Raw genomic sequence first — 25,945 nt, 5'->3', positions numbered from 1 at the left:
GGAAATATTATTTTCAGTTTCCACAGAAAAATTTGAAGCAAAGAGCCAAGAAAAGAAAAACCTCTGTAAAGCAAATGAAAACAGGTCCCATGTTTGAGAGAGATGCATAGCCAATCCACACCTTTGACCATTGCTAAATATTACTGCTGAGCTCACGTTGGTTAATGTGTACAACCAATTCATTTTTCAACAAGTTATCAGTCTTCACCAACGTATAAGATCGCCATCTGGTGGTGATTATTAGACATGCAGAATGTCTAAAGATAACAGGGAGAACCACTCTAAATTGATGTTCTAAACTGGAAAAACTTCCCTTGGAGCTGCTTTAAGACACCTGGATCATTAGTTTAATTTAGGTCAGAAGGAAAGAATTATTGAATAAATATTCCACTTATATGTTAGAATATTTAGGAAATAACAACTATATTTTGCAGGTGGGCATGTTATGCATACCACTGAATAACCACTGGGTTACATTGAAGTAGATTTACAGTCATTTTTTAAATTGTTTTAAATACCTATAGCATTTCAGAAATTTTGTTTTTAACATATTTTTTTAATTTTTATTTATTTATGATAGTCACACACAGAGAGAGAGAGAGAGAGGCAGAGACATAGGCAGAGGGAGAAGCAGGCTCCATGCACTGGGAGCCCGAAGTGGGATTCGATCCCGGATCTCCAGGATCGCGCCCTGGGCCAAAGGCAGGCGCCAAACCGCTGTGCCACCCAGGGATCCCTGTTTTTAACATATTTTTAAGGCACCTGGGTGGCTCAGTGGTTGAGTTTCTGCCTTGGGCTCAGGTCATGATCTGGGGTCCTGGGATCGAGTCCCACATCAGGCTCCCTTCATGGAGACTGCTTCTCCCTCTACCTAATGTCTCCGCCTCTCTCTCTCTGTGTCTCTCATGAATAAATAAAATCTTTACCAAAAATATATATATATATATATATATTTTGAGGTATATCTATCATTTCATAAGAATTAAACAGCTGAAGAATCTAGTTCACAAAATACAGCTTACTATAAGGTAAAAACTGTTATCAGAAACTTTCCAGGGGCACCTGGCTGGCCCAGGTGGTGGAGCATGTGACTCATTATCTTGGGGACATGAGTTTGAGCCCCATGTTGGGTGCTGAGATTATTTAAGTAAATCTTAAAAAAAAAAAAAAAACTTTTCAGGAAAAAAAGCATCATCATAAAAAGTATTAACCGTTCTTGGAAAAGTATCTTTTTTCTTAAAATTAATACTTCACATTTAAATGCTAAAGACAAAGGAGACCTAGTTCAATTTATATTTGCACTTAGAATATATTTATAGTACTCCTAAATGTTAATTACAAAGAATTTTTCATTTTTATAGGTCTAACCTTAGACTACTGTTAGGAAAATTTATCCAAGAAATTAAAAAATATTCTGAATGGTAAGAATTAAAAAACTATCAAGTATAACAGTTTTATTTTTTTTATTTTTTATTTTTTTATTGGAGTTCAATTTGCCAACATACAGCATAACACCCAGTGCTCATCCCGCCAAGTGCCCCACTCAGTGCCCATCACCCAGTCACCCCAACCCCTCGCCCACTTCCCCTTCCACTACCCCTTGTTCATTTCCCAGTTAGGTGTCTCTCATGTTTTGTCACCCTCACTGATATTTTCACTCATTTTCTCTCCTTTCCCTTTATTCCCGTTCACTAAATTTTATATTCCCCAAATGAATGAGACCATATAATGTTTGTCCTTTTCCGATTGACTTATTTCACTCAGCATAATACCCTCCAGGTCGCTCCACGTCGAAGCAAATGGTGGATATTTGTCATTTTTAATGGCTGAGTAATATTCCATTGTATACATAGACCAGATCTTCTTTATCCAGTCATCTTTCGATGGACACCGAGGCTCCTTCCACAGTTTGGCTATTGTGGACATTGCTGCTATAAACATTGGTGTGCAGGTGTTCCAAAAACTAGTTTAAATACAGCCAAATTACCAAAGTTAAAATATAGATTACATAGTAAACTCAGATATATTTAAACATAGGCTTTCAGTAGAAATGACTCCTTCTCTCACACTTCCTCTAAAGCATTCAGAATCAGTGCAGGAGTAATTTCTCTAACTACAAAATCTTCTCTCTTTTTAACCTTTTGGCCTTTTTGCTCTATGATCCTTGATTCTATATAACAGTTTCTCAACTTGGGCACCCCTGACATTTGGGGCTGGACACTTCTTCATTGTAGGAGGAGGTCCTGTACTTTGTAGGACGTTTAGTAGCATATCTGGCCTCTACCTCCTAGATGCCATAGCGCATAAATCCCCTCTCCCCAGTTGTGACAAACAAAAAGTCTCCAGGAATGCCAAATGTCCCTTAAGAGGCAAAAATACATCCCAACACATAAATCCATTGAGGAGCCACTGGTTTTAGAAATAATTGGGAGCTACTATTTATTTTTAGCAATTTAAGATTCTACAAAACAAACCAACAAAATCTACAGGTTCTTCCTCAAAAGTCAGCATGCACGCCCAGATACCTGGTAAAGCCCTTGTCCTTTTATAAAAATGACATTTAGCAATGAACTCTACAGGCAGAAATGGATCTTGAACTTGCATTTAAGGTTAAGAGTTTTACTGAAAGCTACCAGTTCTCAGTGTATCCTTACTATAGTTTCAATATAATACTTAAAAAAAAAAGTATTTAATTGACTAAGCCTTAAAAAAATAAAGGTGGGATGAAAATCTTTTTACATATGTATACTTTCAAAATATTACAAAACAAGCCCCTCAGGCCTGACTTATTTGCCTAAACCTTCACATTTCAAAGTAGTTTTTGAAATACAGACCACCTCTACGTTAACTCCTTTGGATCAACTGAATATACTAGAAAATCATCATAACTTGTCCCTGTATGTATGTATTTCACCACAAGGCAGTTATTTGGTTAATCAATTAAATTAAAATTCTTAGTCTTAACCCTGCTTAGGAGGATCAAGACTAGAGTATCAGCTTGACAGCAAAAATTAGGGGAGACTGAAGCAGATGCATACAATGATAGGAGTGACTTCAAGTGGCAAACAGCACCTCACAAAGCAGCCACACGTGGGAAGTGAGGAAGAGGCAGAGAGGGAGCTGCACTCTGAAGCCACCTCTTCTCTTTCTGAAGAATGTGTTCAGCTTTTCCTGGATCCCAGCAAAAACTCTATATACTTACAATAAAGCCCTCTTTAACTATAACAAGTTTAAATATATTTCTGATCCCAGGCAACCAAAAGGACCCTGCCTGGAATACTCAATACAATTCTACTTGCTTTTACTTACCAAAGTAAAAGTTCCATTATAAAGAGCAATAGTTTAAAAACTTAACATTTAAAAAAAATGTTGCCAAATTATTATGCAGATAAACTGGCAGATCTTTATCAATTACAGTAAGTGGTGGTTGTTATTTACTCAGACACTAGTTCTTTTTTTAAAGATTCAAGTAATATTTATCTTTTAAATGACCCAAATTTAAATACAATTATTACATCAAGCAATTATCCTCAAATTCAAAAGCATATCATCTAACTTTACATACGTTAAGCAACTAATTCAATTGAATTCAAACAAACACTATGGTCAGACATTTTATTTCACATTCTCCCAATATTTTCCATATCTGTTCTCTAATAGGAGATACATTTTATGGGACTAAAAATAAAAGTTCCTTCCAAGAGTAACTCTATGCTTAAAGAAGGTAGAGAAGTAAATAAAAATGACTTGAGGTCATCCAGGAACATCACAGATCAAAAACTGGGTTTGGGTCTCTCTCTCTTCTCTCTCTCCTAATGTTCACTAATATGAAAGTAAAGCAATTTTTTAAAGGATAAGCTGACAAGTACAAAGAGAAAGAAGAAACTACAGGGGCACCTGGGTGGCTCATTCAGTTAGGTGTCCAGACTCTTGGTTTCTGCTCAGGTTGTGATCTCAGGGTCTTGGGATCCAGCCCCATGTCAGGCTCCAAGCTCAGCAGGAAGTCAACTAGAGATTCTCTCTCTCTCTCTCTCTCTCTCTTTCATCCTCCCTCTCCCTTGGCTCCTCCCCTTTGCTCACACGTGCTCTCTAAAATAAATAAATCTTAAAATTAAAAAGAAGAAACTACAACAAATGAGAAACAAAATCTTTGGAAGACATAAAGTGCACATTGCAATGGTTAGCATATTTGGAAAATAAACAGCAACCTTAAAATAAGTGGCTAAGGAAAAAATAAAGTAGGGCTCAGAAAACAAAACCATGTTTAAATAATGAAAAACTGCCTAAAATTTTATTAATTAAAACAGCTTCTAATTAATGACTTAGTCCAGTAGATTATCTCCATAAATTACATTAGCGTAAAATTAACACTAAATACTACTGAAAATAGTGCCTCTATACACACACACACACACACACATATATATATATAAAATGTGATCTGTCAACAAGTTTACTTTGGCTAAAGGTAAAACATTACTTTAATGAGTACAGATTCTAGAGTCAAATTGCCTGAATTCAAATCCCAGGTCTACAATTTACTAGGCAAATTTGGGCAAATTACCTAATCTCACTGGATCTCAGTGTTCTCATCTGTAAAATATGGACAATAACAGTATCAAAACTGATAAAGTATAAAAATTTAACAAGATAATGAAGGTAATGAGCTTAGACAAGTTCCTGGCACAAAACAACTAAATGTTAGGTGTAAGTACCATACTACTACATAATCATCTTTACTGATTATGCTATGTTAATTTCACATTTCATATTTAAGTGAAACTGAATTTATTCTTTACATACTCATCACGGTTTCCCAACTAATTTCAAGGTCCTTGGAGATATAATGTCTTTTTTGTTTTGTTTTGTTTTTTGAGAAAGAGAGTGTGCATGCACATGCATGGGGTGGGGAGGGAAGGAGAGGAGAGGGAGAGAGAAAATCATAAGTAGGCTCCATGCCCAGAGCTGAGCCCAATGTGGGACTCAATCTCCCAACCCTGAGATCACAACCCGAGTCAAAATCAAGAGTTGCACACGTAATCAACTAAGCCACTCAAACATCCTAGAGATATAATTTTCTTTACAGAGAATTTTATTACCTCTGTATGTATACAAGAATCTTTTTTTTTTTTTTTTGTATACAAGATTCTTAGCAGTAAAAATGAAATACTCCTTGCTAGACAGGTTTGATACAAGTCACATATGGCTTTTTCTTTTTTTTTTTTTTCCCTTCACTTGAAAACATGGATATTTTGAAAGGTTAAAAAAAAAAATTGGTTCCAGTATAGGTAAGATACATACTGTCACTTGCATTTCCAATTGTGATAATGGTTTCAAACTCATTGAAGCCCCTTCCTTATGAATTCTAGGAGACAAAGTAAGCAATCAATAACATAGCCAGGAAATAGTATTCAAACTTGAATCTAAGGAAATTGAGCACCAATCTTTATACCAAAGGCCTGTTCAATGGAAAGGATTTTCCATCATTTCATACATATTTGCATCTTACTGAGAATATAGTATCATATGACAAATATCCAAGTTGCCCTTGCATGATCAACAAATTCTTCATTTGAATATAAGATTTTAAGTCTATCTTTTCACTACCTAAATCATTTAGATATCTATACATATTTCAAATATTTCTTATTCTGCAATATACTTTCATTTGTTCCTTTATTCATTTAATCGTCTAACAGATATTTGTCAAATGCCTACTATGTGCCAGGCACTGTGCTAAGAGTAAGGATATCATATGCCCAGACCCAGAGATGAGAAATTCCAGTATGTTCAAATAACTTAAAAAATATGACTATGGTTGAAATGAAGAAAAGAGGAAAGAGCAGTTAAGACAAAAAAAGGTAGAGAAAGGGAAAGAGGCCAGACCTTTAAGGATATAGGTTAAGTTTTATTTTTTTAATTTTCTGTCCATTATTTTTTTATTTAAATTCAATTAACATATAGTGTATTATTAGTTCCAGAGGTAGAATTTAGTGTTTCATCATTTGCATACAACACCCAGTACTCATTACATCATGTGCCCTCCTTAATGCCCATCACCCAGTTAACCCAACCCCTCACCCCTCTCCCCTCCAGCAACCCTCACTTTGTTTCCTATGATTAAGAATCTCTTATGGTTTGTCTCCTTCTCTGACTTCATCTTATTTTACTTTTCCCTCTCCTCCCCCATGATCCTGTTTTGTCACTTAAATTCCACATATAAGCATGAGTAAAATCATAACTGTCTTTCTCTGATTTATTTTGCTTAGAATAATACCCTCTAGTTCCATCCACATGGTTGCAAATTGCAAGATTTCATATTTTTATGGCTGAATAGTATTCCATTGTGTGTGTGTGTGTGTGTGTGTGTGTGTGTATACATATACCACCTCCTCTTTATCCATTCATCTATTGATGGACATCTGGGCTCTTTCCATAGTTTGGCTATTGTGGACATTGCTGCTGTAAACATTGGGGTGCAAGTGCCCCTTCAGATCACTGTATTTATATGTAGATAAGTTTTAGATTCATCCTGAGAGCAATGGACTTCAAAAAGGAAAACATAATCATTGATACCAAGATCACCCTAGCAAGACAACAATGTAGAAAACTGGTGACAAAGACTCTCTCCTTTGACCAAACTTTAATCAGGCTTCTCTGAGGAGAGTTGGGATTTCCCTCTTTATCCTTATAGAATCCAGTTTGAGTGAGAATCCTGATAAATCATTAATGAAAATCACTCATCCTTGGTGTCTGACCACCTTGGATACCTTACCACCCCTGTCCTGCCTTCCAGCTTCTGCCAAGTTACTCTAACAAGAATCCCCTTACCTCTGCTGTTTCCTTTTAGTAATCTTCCACTGACGGACCTCCACCTTGCTTCCTAAATATAAATGCCTCTTATCCTCATTAGAGTCAGAGTTGGGTCCAATCCCTCTCCTCCACTGCAGTGGTCCCTACACCCATATCATGATGGTCTCCCTTAAATACTTTGTTTTTACCTTCCTTAGCAGGTGTCTTTAAATAACTGTTTCTTTAACACCGGAAGCCAAATGGAAAGATACTGTTGTTATTCCAGGCAAAAGAAGATTGAGGTCTGAACTACAATGATCAAAGGGTATGGAGAGAGGAGACTGATTCGAGATAGGATGCTGAATCCACTGGATTTTGAGTTTGGGCAGAGGGAGAGAAAAGTCATGACAATGCTCACATTTTCAAATTTGAGCCAAATAGATAGTGTGCCATTCACTGAGATAAGAAACACAGGAAGGAAAGGTTTGATAAGTCCTACATAAGACACCACAAGAACCAGCTGAGCTGTCCAAGTCGAAATAACAGTGTGATGAAGCTCCTTCTGGCTTCCTCTATTGCCTCTGTGAAGAAAGTAGCAATATTTACTAAGATTGAGGGGTGAAAGGATACATTCTGAGGAGAACAAGAATGTTTGGTGTGCTCACTGTACAGCACAGGAGAGAATTAGAGGAGTATTTTCTGTTTGGTGAGGAAACAGAGGGAAAGAAGCATCAATGTATAGGGGTACCAATCTATCAACCTGGGTAACTTAATTTTTCCAGCTGTTCTGAGTATCTTCAGCACAGTTAAATTGAGAATTAGGAATTTACTGAAATATTTATCACCAAGAGACATGATGATAAATGCCCTCAAACAACAAGGAAGAGGCTGAAGACATGGGCCATCGATTCTAAACTGGACAGGAAAATGCAAGCAATAGACAAAAGCAAAAAATAAAAATGAAAGGCAGGCTAGAGAGACTCAAGGTTCACAGGATAGGAATTATGGAAGTATACTGTTTCCATATCACATTTATGACATGGTAAAATAGAAACAAATATAAATTCCTATACAGGGTCCCCTGATGACTTCTCTTATAGTCATCAAAAGCTCAAACATAGATTAGGCTTAAAAACCTGGTAAAGGAATTCAGCTCTAGAATGGCATAAGTAATTTAGAGGCCCTTGCAAAAAAATGATAATCAAGCCTAAACACACTTAAACTCATCAAAAGCCTAAAGCTCAATTATATGAAAATAATTCTCACTACAACCATCTTTACAGTTAAAAACTCAACACACTGGTCAATAATTACAACCATTGCTAAGATGATGATCCAGTGAAAAAAAATGACCATTCTGTCCAATCCCTACAAAATAATTTAACTCTTTCAGTAATAATGAATCTGTATAAGAAGTGGTTATAAGAGACTAACTTCAGATACTTTACAGTATTTTTATTACAGAAGTACCTGGCTGGCTCAATTGGTAGAGCATACACCTCTTGATCTTGTTGGGGACATTGAGTTCAAGCCCCATGCTCGGGGTGCAGTTTACTTAAAACAATATATATTTTTAAATTATAAAAATTTCAAAAATAATCATCTATTTACCCTTAAATTCTACCTCCAAGATACTCGATTATTAATTTTTACCTATCTCAATATTCAATATTAAATCTCCTTCCAATAAATACACAAAAAAATGGAATCATAAGGAACATGCTTTACTTTTTTCACTAATACTTAATCTGCAAATATACTGAGTTTAAATTATAGTTTATCAGGGACACCTGGCTGGCTCAGTTGGTAGCACATGGAATTCCTGATCTCAGAATTGTGAGTTCAAGGCCCACCGTGGGTGTAGAGATTAAGAAAAAAAATTACAGTTTATCAAAGGAAATCAGACTCATTCTTTCCTACATCAATAAATTACTGAACTAAATGCAATCTCCTTCAGATCTCTCTCCAAAAAAACCTAAGTGTCTAAGGATTATCCTGTACAATAAACAATACTTGTCTTCTTTCAAGCCATGCATGGTTTGGACTATGTATTTACATACTATATGATAAAAATGTGTATGTAGGGCAGCCCGTGTGGCTCAGCAGTTTAGCACCACCGTGGGCTCAGGGCATGGTCCTGGAGACCTGGGATAGAGTCCCACATCAGGCTCCCTGCATGGAGCCTGCTCCTCCCTCTACCCATGTCTCTGCCTCTCTCTCTCTGTGTCTCTCATGAATAAATAAATAAAATCTTTAGAAATTAAAAAAAAAGATGTATGTAACTATGTATTTACATACACATAAAACAGAAGAATTACAGTTTAATAGCATTAACCAGTCCATGCTTCTCATCTTGCTTCTTATAAAATCTCAAAGCATCTAATGTACAGTAATAGAGAACTGATTAAATTGCTAAGGTATTAAAGATAAGATTTTATTATAGAGTGCTCCATATAAGTCCTTTCCAAAGATCATCTCCTTATAAATATTGCAGTATCTCAGGTACTTGTGGATCAAACTGACTAAGCTTTTTATTTACATATCACATATACATATATATGATTTTTTCCCATGATCCTAAAGGCTTAATAGTTGATAAGAGTTTAAAACAGAACAGAGGAAAATCTGTCGGAAGTTGTTCTTTCTCATTATACCTCATTTATTATACATGGAACCAAAAGTTAAATTCTCCAATATAAACCTTTTGATGTAGCATTAACTTAGACATCAAATAATAGTGTTTAATCTACGTATTTATTTGGATTTACTCAAATTTTAAATGAAAAAAAATTATACATGTATGTGTATATATATATAAATATATAATTCTCAAAAGACTGTAATCAAATGTTAATCTTATAGAAATGGATTTCCAATTTTTTTAATAATAAATTTATTTTGTATTGGTGTTCAATTTGCCAACATACAGAATAACACCCAGTGCACATCCCATCAAGTGCCCTCCTCAGTGCCCACCACCCAGTCACCCCCACTCCCCACCCTCCTCCCCTTCCACCACCCCTAGTTTGTTTACTTCCATGTTCTGTCTCCCTTTCTGATATTTCCTACCCATTTCTTCTCCCTTCCCCTATTATTTATATTCCCCAAATGAATGAGACCATATGTTTTTTAACAGGAATCACTGGGACTACAGTACACACAGTTATCTGTTTACATCTATGTATATGTATGTTACAAAAGTTTCACAAAACAATTATCTATCCAAATGTATTGTTTGGTATTTTCTGCTGTTACTTTACTTTTTTAAATGCTTGTATAATCCAATAAATTGTTCTTGCAAATCACTAATAAATCACAACAGTTTGGAAAACAGTGAGGAGAAGATTCAGGGAACAAATATTTAGGGTAATCGCTCCTAAATTTTATTTAACAATACCTACTTTAAAAGCTGGACAAGCAAAGGCTAATCAGGTTTCAGCTTCATAACTATTCTGAATAATGGAGGACAAAGTGAAAAAAGGTAAAATTAAAATTTTAAATCACAATCCACACCATAAGTAGAGAGTTCTCATTAAAGGCCCTAGAACACAAAGGTCAACTTCATTTATTTCAGACAACTTAAGCAAAAACTGTTATCTCTAGAGTCATTCAAGGAATTAAACACTAAACCACTAACCAACAGGCCCAACCAAAATTAGTCTATCAGTGCTCATATACTATGATGCATGTGTCATTCTCTTGAAGCAGATTGAAAAATAAAGCTGAAATTACATCCTTTGGGCTTTCTATAATTTTTTTTTCCAATGAACATGATTTACTTCTCTAATACTTCTACCAATTGTAGAGGCAGGAAGATGCAGCAACCCCTGATGATCTGAGATTCACTGCCAACAAATAATTTCAAACTGCCCCATTTGAAGTTCACGACCATAATTAAGGAAGTACTAGCACTGTAAGTACAAAGCAATCCCTAGCATCCAATCCACTCAATATTCACCACTTAACCTTTTTCACCCATCTATTGCTAACTCAACACAATTAGGAGATGATAGCAAAACAAATTAGTATGAAAACTGAGTATAATAATTATGTAAAATATGCAATTTGTATTTTTCAAATGAAATGATGAAAGTTAATCTAAAACTTCTTTCCCTCACTCCATGACTTTATCTCCCACTTCTCCCCATCATACTTCCAAAATGAATTCTAATTCTGGAGGGGTCCATACTTTGCTATGAAATCGTATTGAAATACTGTTTTGATTTTTAATCAATAAAATTACTTTTATTTACCTTACCTCTATCAAAACTCTTTTTAAAACCAATTTGAAGTAGCTTGAAAAATGGAAGAAAACATCAATCTGACAATAAAGTTCTTATATGACCTCCTTAAAACTGTATTACCTTAAAATTCCTACAATAATGACCTTTTGGGAAATCATATTTTTGTAACAGAATGGTAGCTTAACTAATATAATCCATTAAAATTCAATGCTACAAGTAATCTCAAAATTCCTATATATCTCTATAAATTGTTTAATGATCCAATGGCTCAAGTTAATATGTAATCATATATATATGAGACTATGTGTACATATATATGTACATATCTGTGTGTGTGTGTATATATATATATATATATATATGACAAAACATTCAGAAGCCTCACTTTATCCAATTAAATACATGGTAATTCTTATTAGTTCAGATCACGGAAAAAAATAATACAAATGATAATTAAATTTAAGATGAAAGTTAAAATCATAAAATTTCTAGTCACTGAGCCTTTTGCAGAGGAACAATTAGGAACCTTCTTACACCTACTCTGCCAAGCTGCGCAATGAACTCCCCTACACTGCAATACCCTGTGGGCTGAATTCTGAAAGCCTAACAGTAAGTAATAAGAAGATACAGAATATCTCACCGAAACAGAATTAAGTTATCTAGCAACCTCAGCTATCTGTAACAAGCCAAGAATCAGAAAACCACTGGAGGAGGTAAAATTGGTATCATAGAGAACGTATAACAGAAAACCTTCTCTTCCCCTGCCCATTTAAATAGCTACTGGATTTCATTTGTTATCTATAACAAATCTGTAACACATAGAAATTCAATGACAAAAGAAAATAATTAAAATAAGTTTTAAAAAGACCACAACAACCCAATACTAGTGATTAGTATTCTTTTTTTTAAAGGGAGAGACATATATTACATTTTAAATGTTTCGTCAATGGTTAAAATTATTTATATGAAAATAATATTATGCTTTAAACTTCTAAACATTTTGTCCCTGATTCCTGACACAGAACTCTTAAATCCTTTGGCACTTCCTGCATGATAGCAGGGTTTCTTGTTCTAATGAGGTGACCCTTGTTGGCTCCTAGATAGGGGCTGGTCACAGAAAGCTCAAGCCATGATTAGAAGCTTGAAATTCAGTGCTAATCCCACTCTCTGGAGAAGGGAGAGGGGCTGGAAATGGAGTTAATGATTGTCATACCAGAATGGTGAAGCCTCCATAAAACTCCCCCAAGTAGGAGGTCTGGAGAGATTCTAGGTGCCTGAACACATGGGTAGAGCGCTAGGAGACTGGCACTCTATGAGATCAGATAGATGGAAGCTCCACAATCCCCTGCCACACATACTTTGCTCTATGTATCTCATCCATCTGGATGTTCATCCTTTATCATATCCTTTTAGAATAAACTGGCAAACAGCAAATAAAATTTTCTGACTTCTGTGAGCTGCTCTAGTGTATCAGTTGAATCCAAGGAGGAGTCAGGGGAACCTCCACTTTATAGCTGATCAGTCAGAAGGCCAGGTGACAACCTAGACTGGCCACTGGCATCTGAAGGGGCAGCTGCGTGAGTCAGGGCACTTAACTTGTGGGACCTGATGCTATCTCCAGGTAGATAGTGCCAGAACTGTGTTAAATTGTAGGACATTCAGCTAGTCTCACAGAATTGATTGGTATGAGGAAACACCCTCTTCCCACATCTATCCTCAGAAGTGTTGTGAGTATGGGAGTCCTTTAAGAGCAAGGGAAAAACACAGGTAGAAGACTCAATTATTCCTAACACCTAACCCCTTCCCACAGAGCTATCTAGAACATCTCCATGCCAGAAGACGATCAAGATTCTCTATTTTCTATTTCTTTTTAATCAATACACAGACTAATTCTTTTAGAATTCTATTATGAGATATTTCAGAAGAATACAGGGTGGTTACTAATTACATGTTTCCATAGGCACATTCAGCATTTTATGCAAGGTATATTCTTTTCCCTGATCCTGAAGAAGCCCTGTGAGTACTGTAATTTCAATTTTATAGATGAGAAAAATGAGATTCAAAAATACTAGTTGCCCAAGGCCACCTGGTGGCAGATTACACATGGGAAACCCAGTGTGTGTGAAACCCAAACATGTACTTGTCACACCAGGAGCTAAGGTTTGGCTATGCCCAAATTTACTTTGCCCTGAAAATAAGGTTTGGGGCTTGTGGTTATTTAGTGAACTGCCTATTAACTGAATAAAAAGCAGTTCAATAAAATAAAATGAAAGACCAAATGAAGACTAATGTTAGTCTGAATGAATCTCTTATTCTTAAACAGGGAGACCAACCTGCCCAGATTTAAAAAGGTTCAGACAGGGGATCCCTGGGTGGCTCAGCGGTTTAGCGCCTGCTTTTGGCCCAGGGTGTGATCCTGGAGCCCCGGATGAGTCCCGCATCAGGCTCCCTGCGTGGAGCCTGCTTCTCCCTCTGCCTGTGTCTCTGCCTCTCTCTGTGTCTCTCATGAATGGATAAAGTCTTAAAAAAAAAAAAGGTTCAGGACAGAATCTCATCCTGAGAATACTGCTAATGGTATGTGCAAAAATGGATGAGGAAACTCCTCCTGAACATATCATAAGGTCATCTGGGAACAGTTATAAGCAAAACAAAAATAAATACAGAATATTACTGAAAAGACTCCACTGAGTCAGTGTGCTAGTCAGTTATGGCACCTGTGCAAACACTTATGCAAGGACCAGGAAGTTACGGAGGCAGAGTCCAGGAAGGAATAGAGCCCAGGAACCTCAAAATCACAAAATTAAAAGCAAATGAACCAAAAAATATATTATGTAAGTAATAATTCTAATGAATTAAGAGAAATAGCACAATTTCAAACATATATATATGTTTTATATATGTTTTACATATATATGTTTTATATTTTATATAAAATTACATATAATTTTATATATATATGTATAACAGCTGACATCATATCTGGGGTTTGAGATCCCTTTTCTTGCCATTGGTCCTTTTATAATTATATACATTAAAACTCACAAATTTTCATAAAGCAAATATTAGACAAGTATTAATATATAAGCAAAATATTCAATGTTTTCCAGCAGTCTGTTTAAATGTATTTAGAACTTGTGAAGCCGTTCAAGAGTCATAAAAAAATTTTTTTTAAGATTTTATTTATTTATTCATGAGAGACAGAGAGAGAGAGAGAGAGAGAGAGAGAGATTGGCAGAGACACAGCAGAGAGAGAAGCAGGCTCCATGCAGGGAGCCCAACATGGGACTCGATCTCGGGACCCCAGGATCAAACCCTGGGCAAAAGGCAGAAGCTCAACCCCTGAGCCACCCAGGCAGCCCCCCAAGAGTCATAAAATTTTCATTTCAATGTACATAATACTCACTTGCCTGAAATCATATTTCAGGTTAAAAATATTTAAGTACTATTATTCTGGGATCAATCCAAACTATATTTATTCAATATTCCCCCTCAACAGAACCAAAGCAAAAAATATTCTATTCTACTAGCAGTTATTGCAAGCAAAATAGGAGTCTTTTCCTTCATGGTAATATCACAGATAAAAGCTACAAAATTTCTTAACTGACTGATAAAACAATGAACTAAAAGCATATTCAACTTCAAATCTTAAGAGTTCATGATATTATCCTAATATTCATTCATTGAACAGTCACTGAATGCTTTCTATATATTAAACCTCAGAATAGACCTAATTGAGAATTCATTAATGATGCAGAAAAATTTAGATTCCTTGAATCTGGAGACAGAAGTAAATTTATTTGAAATATTTAATTTCCATAATGTTAGCAACAAATTCACAGAAGTTACAGTAATAAACCCTTTTTTTTAAAACCTTTTAAATATAAAATGGTTAACTCAATTATCTAAGGCAAATACAGCTTTCAAGTAACACAAATGTAAAACTACCTAATATGATTAATGTCAAATGACACTGACAAATAGGGATAACGGATTACTCTAGACTAATGAGAAATGGAACAAGAGGGAGAAGTAGTGATTTGGCATCAACCTTGAGTTCAAATCTCATGTTAGCCTCCTACTAATTGTATGGCCTGGGAAACTACAGAAAATCTCTCTGCCTATGAGTTCACATCTGTAACAGGGATAAGTGATTAAAAGATACCTAATAAAATGCAAAGCTCAAAGGAGGCTTCCTTTAAAGGGTTAGTTATCACTTCACTTGCCCCAGAGCAAAGGACAAAATCATAAATCCTAGATTAGCAATTCACAACAATAGGAGAATCATGGCATTCCTCCTCCTTACTCAGCACTTCCATTATTCCATCTGAGGTGCTGGGAGGTCTCAGAATGCCACTGAGGCTTTCACACAAATATAAATACAAAAATACTGTCAAGAGAGGAAAAAAATGATTCTCTTTTCCAAATTATTGGCTTCTAAAAACTGGCTAAACAGAATTATTTCTTAGTTTTATTTTTAATTAGTTTTTTTTTTTTTTAATGTAGGGATTGACATTTCACATGGAAGACATGCAATTACAGTGAGGTCTTCCCACAGGACTGCCACGTTGCACAGCTCTATGGGAAAGCAGTCACACCACACTCGAGGTAAATGGTGCCTTCAAGAGCAAAAACAAGAAAACAGTACAAACGGTGTCTCCTGCCACAGTGTCACTGTAATCTCAACAATTAATCATAATTAGTCTAGATGACTTTTTTTTTAACACTTATGATCCTGATTGAAAGTAAGTATAAAAATCACAAAGGAAAATTCTAACTTTAAGAACATATATAACCAAGCAGTTCTTTCCAATGCCTAAGGCACTTCATTTATAACACCTCAGTCTCTTCCCACAACATGCCTTCTACTTTACCAAAATCTAAATCCCTGGAGAGAAAAGAGTTGAAAAGTGAGAGGAGGAACTGGACATCAGAAACATGCAAACTCAAAACTGCCAAAAGACTTGTAGATTCAGTAAGTTAGGTATGTAGTATGTGATTTTACTGATAGGCATCAATTAACAACTCTCCCATTCATACGGTGCCTTTTTAACATGAAAAATTAAGCAGCTGATAACATATTAGACTATATACATCTCTCATGAAATAGCTAATGTTAACCCATGACATAAATATAAGAAACCATCCTCTCTTTTACTGAGTAATGTGTTTGCACAGTTCAAAAACCAAAACTACACAGAAAGACATAGATTAAAGTTTTGCTCCCACTCCTGTCTCAATTCCCATTCCCTCATACCCTTTATGACAACCATTTCTTGTTGGATTCTTGTTTTCCTTCCTAGTGTATTTGCAAAAATACCAGTAAATACAAATACACATTCTTATCCCCTTAAAGAAAAGGCACTGTATAGCACCCTTTGTCCCTCACTTTGCCTTTTTTAATCAATTTACCCTAGAGATCTGTTCACATCAGTACAAAGAGATCTTCCTCATTCTTTTTTTATAGCTGTAATACCTCACTCTGTGGATATACCATAATTTATTCAACCAGACCTTATCAGGTTGCTTTCAAAGCGTCTTCCTAAATGATACATCTTTCAAATCTCTCCTGTTACTGTAACAAAGTGAATTATCAGTATCACAGGATTTGCTTTCTTAGATCTGTAATAAGACAGATGAGTGACCTACTTACTGTTCATATTTTGTAAGAATCATCAGAAATTTCCATTTTACATGACTATATTCTCTCCCCCAACAAAGTTTAATGTATTTATTAGAGGATTTCTCAGAGCCTTTAGCACATCATTATGCATTATGAATCTCTGAAAAGTATAGTGTGTGACATTTCCCAAACTTACTTGGCAAAACCTTCTACAGATGAAATGTTCCACAAAACAAACTCTAGCAAATACTGGGGCTGATATAATAATTATTGTCATCTATTTAAGCAAAATATAAGACTTCTAAGAACTTTTAAGGAAACCAACTGAGCTCAATTTTAGACTAGGCATTCCTTCACTCTTTTTGGATTATAAACACCTCAGAGATCTGAATGTAAAGCTATTTGATTCTCTCCTGGAAAGAATGCATACAAGCATAAAATTTTCCGTTTCTGGGGATTCATGGACCACAGTCCCCATGGTCTTATCTATTTGAGAAGCAATGAATAGAAGTGCTATATTATCTGTGGCACCATTAATACTACAAATGTTAGGACAGAACCCAGAGCTAATGAAAAAGCAGCAGAGAATTCACCATGAAGTGTGTACCTTGGTGCAAAGCAAACAAAGCACATTCAAAGATATTATGTTAAACAGTTAACGATATCAAATAAAGTAAATTCTACTAAATAATTGTGAGAATTGTTACAAGGGGTTGAGTCTGATTTTTACACAGATGTCTCTCATCTTAAGTAAATTAGATTCTTACAGGATTAAAAAAGTTGGTCTTTAATTCATTTTGTATGAATATGATCATAACATTTAGGATTTTCAGGATTTCACATTGGATAGCAGTATCTGCTGGAAATATAATTCTGCTGCAAATCTGAAAGTGACAATGTGAATGCCCAGGGGAGGAAAAAAAAAAAAATCCAGTTTTAAAAGCAGAACAAAGAATCTCCAAGCATGATTACAGTCTAGCAGGCAAAATGATTAGGGTAGAATGATTAAATTGAAAAAGTGACAAAGGAAGGACTACCACATCTGATTTGGGATTGGTACCCTACAAAAAGGCAGAAGGACATTCAGAAGAGAGGGCCGGTGGGGGCTTAAGCTCAGATCAGGCTCTTCTCATGGAGCTTTGTGCAAAAGCTTAAATCTGCCTATATGTGGCATCTGTAGTAATTCAGACAAACACAATCCAGTAATACCCTTCTTTCCTCCATTCCCTGACGTTTCTCCCCAAAACCACACCCACCCATGGAAAATATTAAAAAGTGCTACAACTGTAAAAAAGAAAAGATGTTTTCTACATCATGATGGGGCCAAACTGTAACAGAATGGAAATTTCTCATTTAAATTCTATCAAAAATTTGTTTCTTGGGGGCACCTGGCTCAGTCGGTTAAGCATTTGCCTTTGGCTCAAGTCATGATCCCAAGGTCCTGGAATTAAACTCTGCATCAGGATCCTTGCTCAGTGAGGAATCTGCTTCTCCCTCTGCTTCTCTCCCTTCCCATGCTTGGTGCATGCTATTCCCTCTCAAATACATTTTTTAAAAATATTCTAAAAAATTGTTTATTTCTTTCTTTATTTTTTCTTTTCTTTTTTTTTTTACAGAAGGAGAGAAAGAATCTTAAGCAGGCTCCACACTCAGCACAGAGCCCAACTGGGGCTCGATCTCACAACCCTGAGATCGTGACCTGAGCCGAAATCAGGAGTCAGATGCTTAACCAATTAAGCCACCCAAGCACTTCTCAAGCATGTTTCTTAAGATAACTTTTTTTCTTAATGAAAACCTCTCCAATACTACCATGGAACTCAATGGGAAGAAAGTCTATTATATATAAATTTGCTCTATTCCTATCTTTTTTTTTAATATATCAATTCCTAAGGTCTAAGTATCATATTTTTCCAGAATAAAGAATGGTATCAACCTGAAAGCAATCTGTATGTAAAAGAATATGTACTAAGCATACAAGCGCCAAATGTTAATTATACACTATGGCAAATCATGAGAAAAAAGAGATTATACGTATCATGTTTTCCTTTCTCATGCTTTCTGAGAAACCAGTCCACAGTCCATTCTATAATATAAAGTATAGGCACCTTGCACATGTGAATCCATTTTCAAGGTATATCCAATTCCCAAGTCCTAGTCAGGGATGATATATAACTCAACAGCTTCTCCAAATTGGGCAATCTGACAAAAAGAAGCAGTACAGTCCTGGAATCCAGAGAGAGAGGACAATTCTATACTGTCTGACATGTAATCAAAATAAAAACCAATGACACTAAGCTACATATTCTCTACAAAAGAAAAAGAAAGAATATTTAAAATATTAAAGTAGCTTTTCTATTTCATTATGAAAAGATAGATTATGCTTTACCCTTCACTTTGATATTGTTCAGAAAACAACTGCTTTTAAAATCCAAACTATGACTTAGTAACAGTTAAAATATTTAAAAAATCCTCTTTGGAATAAATATGAAAATCTGCTTATAAAAGCCAAACTAGAACTTTTCTGCAGTAGCAAATCAGCTCCATATATAAGAGTATATTTATGTCATCATCACACTATCTTCCTAAACCAAGCACTGAAAAAAAGTGGCCACTCTCATAGCAGCCATTTAAATGTCTAGCGCATGGAAGCAAAGAGTCACTAATCTAGAAACCTAGCACTGCTAAGTCCTTTGCCCTCAGGAAGACTGTTCACAGCAACACTACCAAACACTATCATAACACCATGCCAAACATAGACCCTTTCATGGTTTATTATCATCATAATTACATATAATCCTAAAAGTCTCCCCAAATTATAAAATCCAATGAGTATTACTCAACAAAATACATGAAGTAGTTTACTAAACAAAGAGGCAAATTCCATTGTAAGGTAGAATACTGGAATAGGTACCTGCTTTGTACAGGAACCAAAAATTCTCTTGGTTCAAAAACGGGCTTACAAGGGGGTGGGGGAGGTGCTGCACCCTTACATATATAAACACTGATCTTTATTACGGATACATGCTTATTACAAAATCGGAAATGCTGTATCCATAAAAAGCGGTAACTATGGAAGAATCTATAATCAATAAGAGGAAGCTATAATATAAAAATCAAAAGCCACAATGACTAATTTATAACACTAATCCTTTGAATCACCTGTATGCTCCTTTTATGTAAATGGCTCATTTTGTCAGCTGCAGATCCTATCCACTTTAAGATCATATTTGTGGTAAAATACAGTAAAAAAGAAGGGGAAGGAAAGAGGAAGAAAAACAACCCATTACAGGATGTTGACAAGTTTAACTACTAAGGCTTTAAAATATATTGGTTAGCATACCACATACCACTAAAATAAACCAGGTTCCTCTAACAACAGGTTACTTTGGCTTTCGATTTTAACCTACTCAACTAACAGAAGATTGGTGTAACAAAATATTCTAATTTTCATACCCTAAGCTCTATTAGAAAAACACCTGTATACTTCTCAGTCTCAATTACCAAATAAAACAATTCTTCAATCCAATTCAATCGTCCTACAGTTTCACTTGGACAGATGAGGTTTCTTGTCTCTCCCTCTATTACAATTCCATGGATTGTGATGCAGAGAAACCAACTAAAGGCAAAAAGGTAACTAAAATTCTGATACTATGCCTGGAGTACATTTTATATCTAGAGTTATCAATACCTAACCACAGATCCCAAAGAATATGCTTAGTTACAGACCCACCAAAAAACCTTCTACTTGCCAACCACCACTAAATTCATTCTAAGTTGTTACTTTTATTTATTCTATTGACTACTTTTTAAAAAGTATTTCTAATGGACTCAGGAAAATGTTTCAACAGGCACTCACAAATGGAATTAGCAGGAATACAAATGCTATCACTGTGTTCACTACACATGCCAAAATAAACTCAGTGAGATTAAGACTCTACCTTGGGTGCCCACATCCCCAGTGCCTGGCACCTAGGAGATAAGTTAATATCCATAAAATGAATGAAATTGTAAAACAACAAAATTCATGGAACAGCCCAAAAATTTCAGTGGTAACAGAACTGTGCTAAATAATGTACTGCTTAAAAGAAGAAACAGGGATCCCTGGGTGGCGCAGCGGTTTGGCGCCTGCCTTTGGCCCAGGGTGCGATCCTGGAGACCCGGGATCGAATCCCACGTCGGGCTCCCGGTGCATGGAGCCTGCTTCTCCCTCTGCCTGTGTCTCTGCCTCTCTCTCTCTCTCTCTCCTCTGTGACTATCATGAATAAATAAATAAAATCTTTAAAAAAAAATAAAAATAAAAAAAAATAAAAGAAGAAACACTTGCCAAAACCCGGGAACCTTCTAAACAGTGCTATCTATTCTAACAGAATATTTAACCTATACCAGAAAAAAAGACTGACAGTTCAAGTCAATTCTAAGGGAGGCCTGCAGTTAAGTTTTTGCAGCAAACAAAAGTTGCATTTTTATAAGATAAATGACTTTCTCCTATCTCAAAACCATGATCAATGAAAAACACAGAACTTTAGACGCAAAGGAAGCCTTAGAGCCTAAATTATGGAACAGATGGGCTTGTTTTAGAGCAATATAAACTGCCACCAATTTATTCAAAAATTGTGCATAATCACATACCCAAGATAGCATTTTATGAATATCAATTTTATTCTATTTTTTTGGCTATGCCAAGATGTTGTCAGTTAAAGGAGAAATGACTGATGAATATCATAATCTTCCATTTTTATGACTTTTCCAGGGGAAAATTGATAAAAAAAAAAAGTAATTTTGTCAATGCAAACAGTTCCTCTCTTCCTAGTTCATAAGTTACAGTGTTCTGTACTAGTTAAACCAACAGTTTTCCTGTTCTCGCATTCTGTTTTTAGACTGTGTGATAGCTTATGTAATTCCTATTACTGATTTGTATATGCTTACTGTAGGCAAATCTTTTCTTCCCAGAGATTTAGGAGGTACACACTTCCGAAGTCCTCCCCTGCCATGCCACTAATAAGTGCTTGATAACTCCTCTGTCATTCATTTGAATGACAACTTCTATTAGAGCAGAGCTGGTTCTGTCTTGTTGGATAGTACAGGATAGGTTCCAAGTGCTATCACAATGAATGAATGAAAGAATGAATGAATGATCGGGAAGGCAACGGCATTACCATGCTCCTTTTGCTAGCTAAGTAGGTAATAGTTGAGAAGACACAGTTTCTCTCCAGCTTTATGAAAACTGGAACGTTCTTAACTGCTCTGAATCGAAAATCTGCATTTAAGGACAACACTATTTGACACACATTGGTACAGAACGTGCTGGGGGGGGGGGGGGGGGGGACCCTTCCAAAATGCAATTTATTCAACTGTCACACAAAGAATGACTGAAGATTCCTTAGAACGAGTTTCCAGTATTCCATTACCAACATCACTGCGACTTGAGCTTTCCCTAAAACCACTGCTAAATGACTTCACTGTCTGGAGACTCCGTTTTCCTCCGTGTTTTGAGAATTTGTAAGTGAGCACACTGAAGTAATAACGAGCGACTACTCTCCAGGGCTTTACAATATTCTTTAGAAAGATGTGGGATGTGGGGTGGGGGGAGGGGGGGCTTGTAAGCAGGTTAATTAAAGAAAACTCTTGAATAAAAAACACACGAAAAGCAATTTTTCTGTGAGTCGTGAAAGACTGGAAAATGTCACTACCACCGTCCCTCCTGTGCTGGTCACAGAGTGAGAACTGGGAGTCGGAAAATTCAGGACACTTCCCTGCCCGCTGAGTCAGGAACTACCCGACAAGAGAAGGGGATCCCCTCTGTGGGTTCGCATGTGTCCTACAGACAAGCAGGAAGTCCGTTTCTGGAGCTTGGGCCGCCCGTCCCGCATCCTGGAGGCCAGCGCTGGCCCTCGGGAGCGCCCCCGGCCTCCCCTCGAATCCCGGAGCCCAAGCGGCCGGCGGGGCACGGGGCGCGGCGGCCCGAGGGCGGGCGGGGGGGAGCGGCCCCGAGCGCAGGACGCGGACGCTCGGGCTCGGCCTGCGGCAGGAGGCGGCGGCGGACCGAGAGGCGGCCCTGGCCCCGAGCAGCTCGTCCACGCGGCCGCGCAACTCACCGAACAAAGCAGCCCGCGCGGGCCGGGCGGGGAGACGCGCGAGGAGGGCAAGATCCACCCCGACTCTTCGCCGCCGCCCGCGGCTACAAACAGGTGGAGCCGCGCTCACAGCCAGGAGACGGATGCGTGTCCGAGGGGCTCACCGCACCCCAGCGCCCAGGCAACCCGAGCCGAGCCCCCGGCCCGCAGCGCCGCGCCGCAGAGCAGGAGGCGGCCGGGGGCAAGGGCGGACGCTGGGCCCCCGCGGTCTCGCCGGGGTCTCGCCGGGGTCTCGCCGGGGTCCCGCCGGGGTCCCGCCGGGGTCGCGCCGAGGACGCCCCCACTCGGGCCTCCCGGGGCCGCCACACAAAGGGGACGGCGGGGCGGCGGGGGGGCTCCGGGCCAGGGCCCACCGGGCCGGACCGCGACGCCCGCCGCGCCCCCGCCTTTGTCTGCCTCGTCCCGCCCGCGCCCCCGCCCGCGCCCCCGCCCGCCCGCCGAGGACCCTCGCCGCCCGCGGCGCCCTCACCCTGCTCGTTACCCGGGTGAGTAGCGGTCTCATCTGCTCGCCGGCCCCATCCGCCTCCATGGCCCGCCGGCCAGCCCGCGCTGTCCGCCCGCCGCCGCCGCCGCCGCCGAGCCCGGCGCGCGAGGGGAAACGAACGAGCGTCCGACAGCCGTGCGCGGGAGGGAGGCGCGGGAGGCGCGGGAGGCGCGGGCGTGTGCGCGGCCGCCGCAAGGCTGGTCTCCCCGCGAGGCCGCGGCGTGGAACGTGGGGCGAGCGCCGAGCAGCGGCAGGACTAGGCGCGGGAGGCGGAGGCAGCCGCGTAGGGCCCGGGGGCGGGGCCGCAGGCCGTGACGCGCGGCGCCCGGGCCCCGCCTCCCGCCTCCCGCCTCCCGCCTCCCGCCTCCCGCCACGCCCCCTGCCGGGGCCGCCGCGCCAGCCCGCTCTGCGCGCCCGCCGACCCCGCCGGGAGGCCGCCGCGCCGGGACGGGGCAGGCGGGACGGGCACGTGTCCCAGCCAATCGGCGGCTCGCTCGGCGCCGCGTGCACCGCCCCCCGCCACCTCCGCGGGAGGCCCCGCCCCTCTTTGTAAAAACTGCCTGAAACTCAAGCGTCTGACTCGTTTCTCGGGTGGGAGGTTTCGCCCGAAGTTTCAAAGTGCCGTGGAATTTACCACCGCCCCCACCTCCTCCCCACGTTCTTTAGAGTAGCAGGAGGATAGGAGGACGCCACCCTGATCCAGGACCCTCCCGGGAACTCCAAAAGAACGAACGGGTCTTCATGACTCCTGCAAGATTTTTTTTTTTTTTTTTTTTTTTTTCCCCTCTTGGATCAGTAGGCGTGAGCCCCAACTCGAGGCCTCTGAAAGAGGGAGTCTTCCTGGCCAGGCATCCTCGCGTGCTTGTCCTCTTGTCCCGGCACCACGGCGGCTCCCACACTCTTGAGTCCACGCGCAAATATCCGCACCTCGAGGGCAGCTCTCAAATGCCTACAGCCCCAACTGAGAATGATGACGGCACCTGCCACACAGGTCCACACGGAAGGGTTAAGTGAATGTCTGTCTCTAAACGTGCCTGACACATAGCATGCTTATTGTGGGCATTACTGTTAACAAGATTACCCTGCGTTTTTTAAAAGGTAACAAAATGTTGGCCGAGAAGAGCTACATCAGTGCTTTGGAGGGAAACTATGTTACAGCGGGACCGGAGCACATGTTCTATCCATCTCCAATAGGGTATAAGTAAAGCCCTTTGTCAAAAACTTAAGGATGCTACGAGACTCATTCCTGGTTTGGTTCCTAGTCCCCTTTTGTTCTCAACTTCCCAGAGAGTTACTTTGAGGCCAGCACACATTATTCACTTATTTGTATAAGAGCAGATGCGCTTTTAATAATAGCTACCATTTAAAGAGGCCTGTATTTAGAGACTGTGATGTTTTGCAAACATGCCTCATCTCTAATCCTCACAACACTACAAAATCTGTTTTATTAACCGCATTTTACAGGTGAGGAATCTGAGGCTCGTAGAGATTTAGTTCCTAGTTGGGAGACCTGCTCTTTCTATTGCAGCATTCCAGTGCCTCGTTAATGATGATTGATCAACAAGAAGAAAAAGGGAAGAAAAGATAAAACAAGAATGAAAAGGAAAGAATATAGAGAAAGAGGGAAACTGGAATTTTAAAAAAAAAACACGTTGTAAAGCTGCTGAAGGCATCCATCACTTGTACCCATACTATCACTTTCTAAGGTGAATATGATTTATATTGAATTAGGTCTGGACTCTCTTACAATGTAGCCAATAACTGTAATTAGTGTATATACAGAACACCCTCTACCCCCTTTCTCTGCCTTATTTTTTTGTACAGCACTTACCCTCTTATAACATTTTTGTATGTTATGCTTTATTATATTTATTGTCTGTACATATACATTAGCATAGTAATGTGTGCTCCATGTATGCTCCATGCAAGCTGTGATTTTTTTTTTTTTTTTTTTTTTTTTTTTTTTGTCTGCTTCGTTTGCTCTTTTTTCCTAGTGTGCCCAGAAGGGTACTTGGCCCTTGTAAGCTCTACTTGGGTTAATTGAATGAAGTGGGTTGTGAGGGGACATCCTTTAAGACCTAAGAGCATCCTGGGTGACAGCTAAGGATGTGGCCAAATGTAGTAACAGTAACAAAGTAGGAACCAAAACCCTTGGAACCAAAGTTAAAAGAGCTAAGTAGTCAACCTCAAAAAAAGGCTTAAAAATATATACTCAAGAGGGGCTCCTGGGTGACTCAGGTCATAATCTCAGGGTGTTGAGATTGAACCCCATTCAGCCCCGTGCTGAGTGTGGAGTCTACTTGGGATTCTCTCTCCCTCTGCCTCTGCCCCTACCCCTTCTCAATAAGCAAATAAAATCTTTAAAACATATATATATATATATATATACACACACACACACACACACTCAGGAGACCATGCTAGAAAAATGGCTTTCTCTTCAAACATCTTGCAAAAGAGAAAAATAAGCCCTTGATTTATTTAATCCACAATTATTTTTTGAGTGATTTCTGTGTTACCATGCAGTTTTTCTATTCCTCACTTGATCCCAACTACTAAAAAAATAATGTGGTAAACATCTGAATTATAGAATTTATTACTCTCAATTGCCCACTTAATTCTAGCAAAGCCAGAGTTCATTCTGAGGTGATAGTTGTAATGAGTAAAGAAG

General features: G+C 38.7%; 1 protein-coding gene and 1 long non-coding RNA gene across 9 annotated transcripts in view; one reads left to right on the top strand and one right to left on the bottom strand.

Moving 5' to 3' along the window:
- The window catches only part of SLC4A7 (solute carrier family 4 member 7), a 109,833-nt gene extending 86,458 nt beyond the window's left edge, over nucleotides 1-23,375 (bottom strand). For 7 of the 8 annotated variants that reach the window (XM_038570656.1, XM_038570659.1, XM_038570661.1 and 4 more), the window contains exon 1: nucleotides 23,260-23,351. In XM_038570656.1, coding sequence (XP_038426584.1) covers nucleotides 23,260-23,319 — 60 coding nt within the window. In that variant the 5' untranslated portion in view covers nucleotides 23,320-23,351. Of the gene's footprint in view, nucleotides 1-23,259 lie in introns of all 8 variants that reach the window. The other variant, XM_038570657.1, reaches the window with a different exon arrangement.
- Nucleotides 10,603-17,474, top strand: LOC119865365. The gene is made up of 3 exons (XR_005376938.1): nucleotides 10,603-10,705; nucleotides 12,997-13,052; nucleotides 15,540-17,474. It is a non-coding gene; the product is annotated as an uncharacterized LOC119865365 (long non-coding RNA).
- Nucleotides 23,376-25,945: the final 2,570 nt, after the last annotated feature.

This window comes from Canis lupus, chromosome 23 (assembly GCF_011100685.1).
Source record: "Canis lupus familiaris isolate Mischka breed German Shepherd chromosome 23, alternate assembly UU_Cfam_GSD_1.0, whole genome shotgun sequence".
Taxonomy (NCBI): Eukaryota; Metazoa; Chordata; class Mammalia; order Carnivora; family Canidae; genus Canis; species Canis lupus.
Note: the sequence above shows the minus strand (reverse complement) of the source record. Positions and strands in the feature narration are given on the sequence as shown.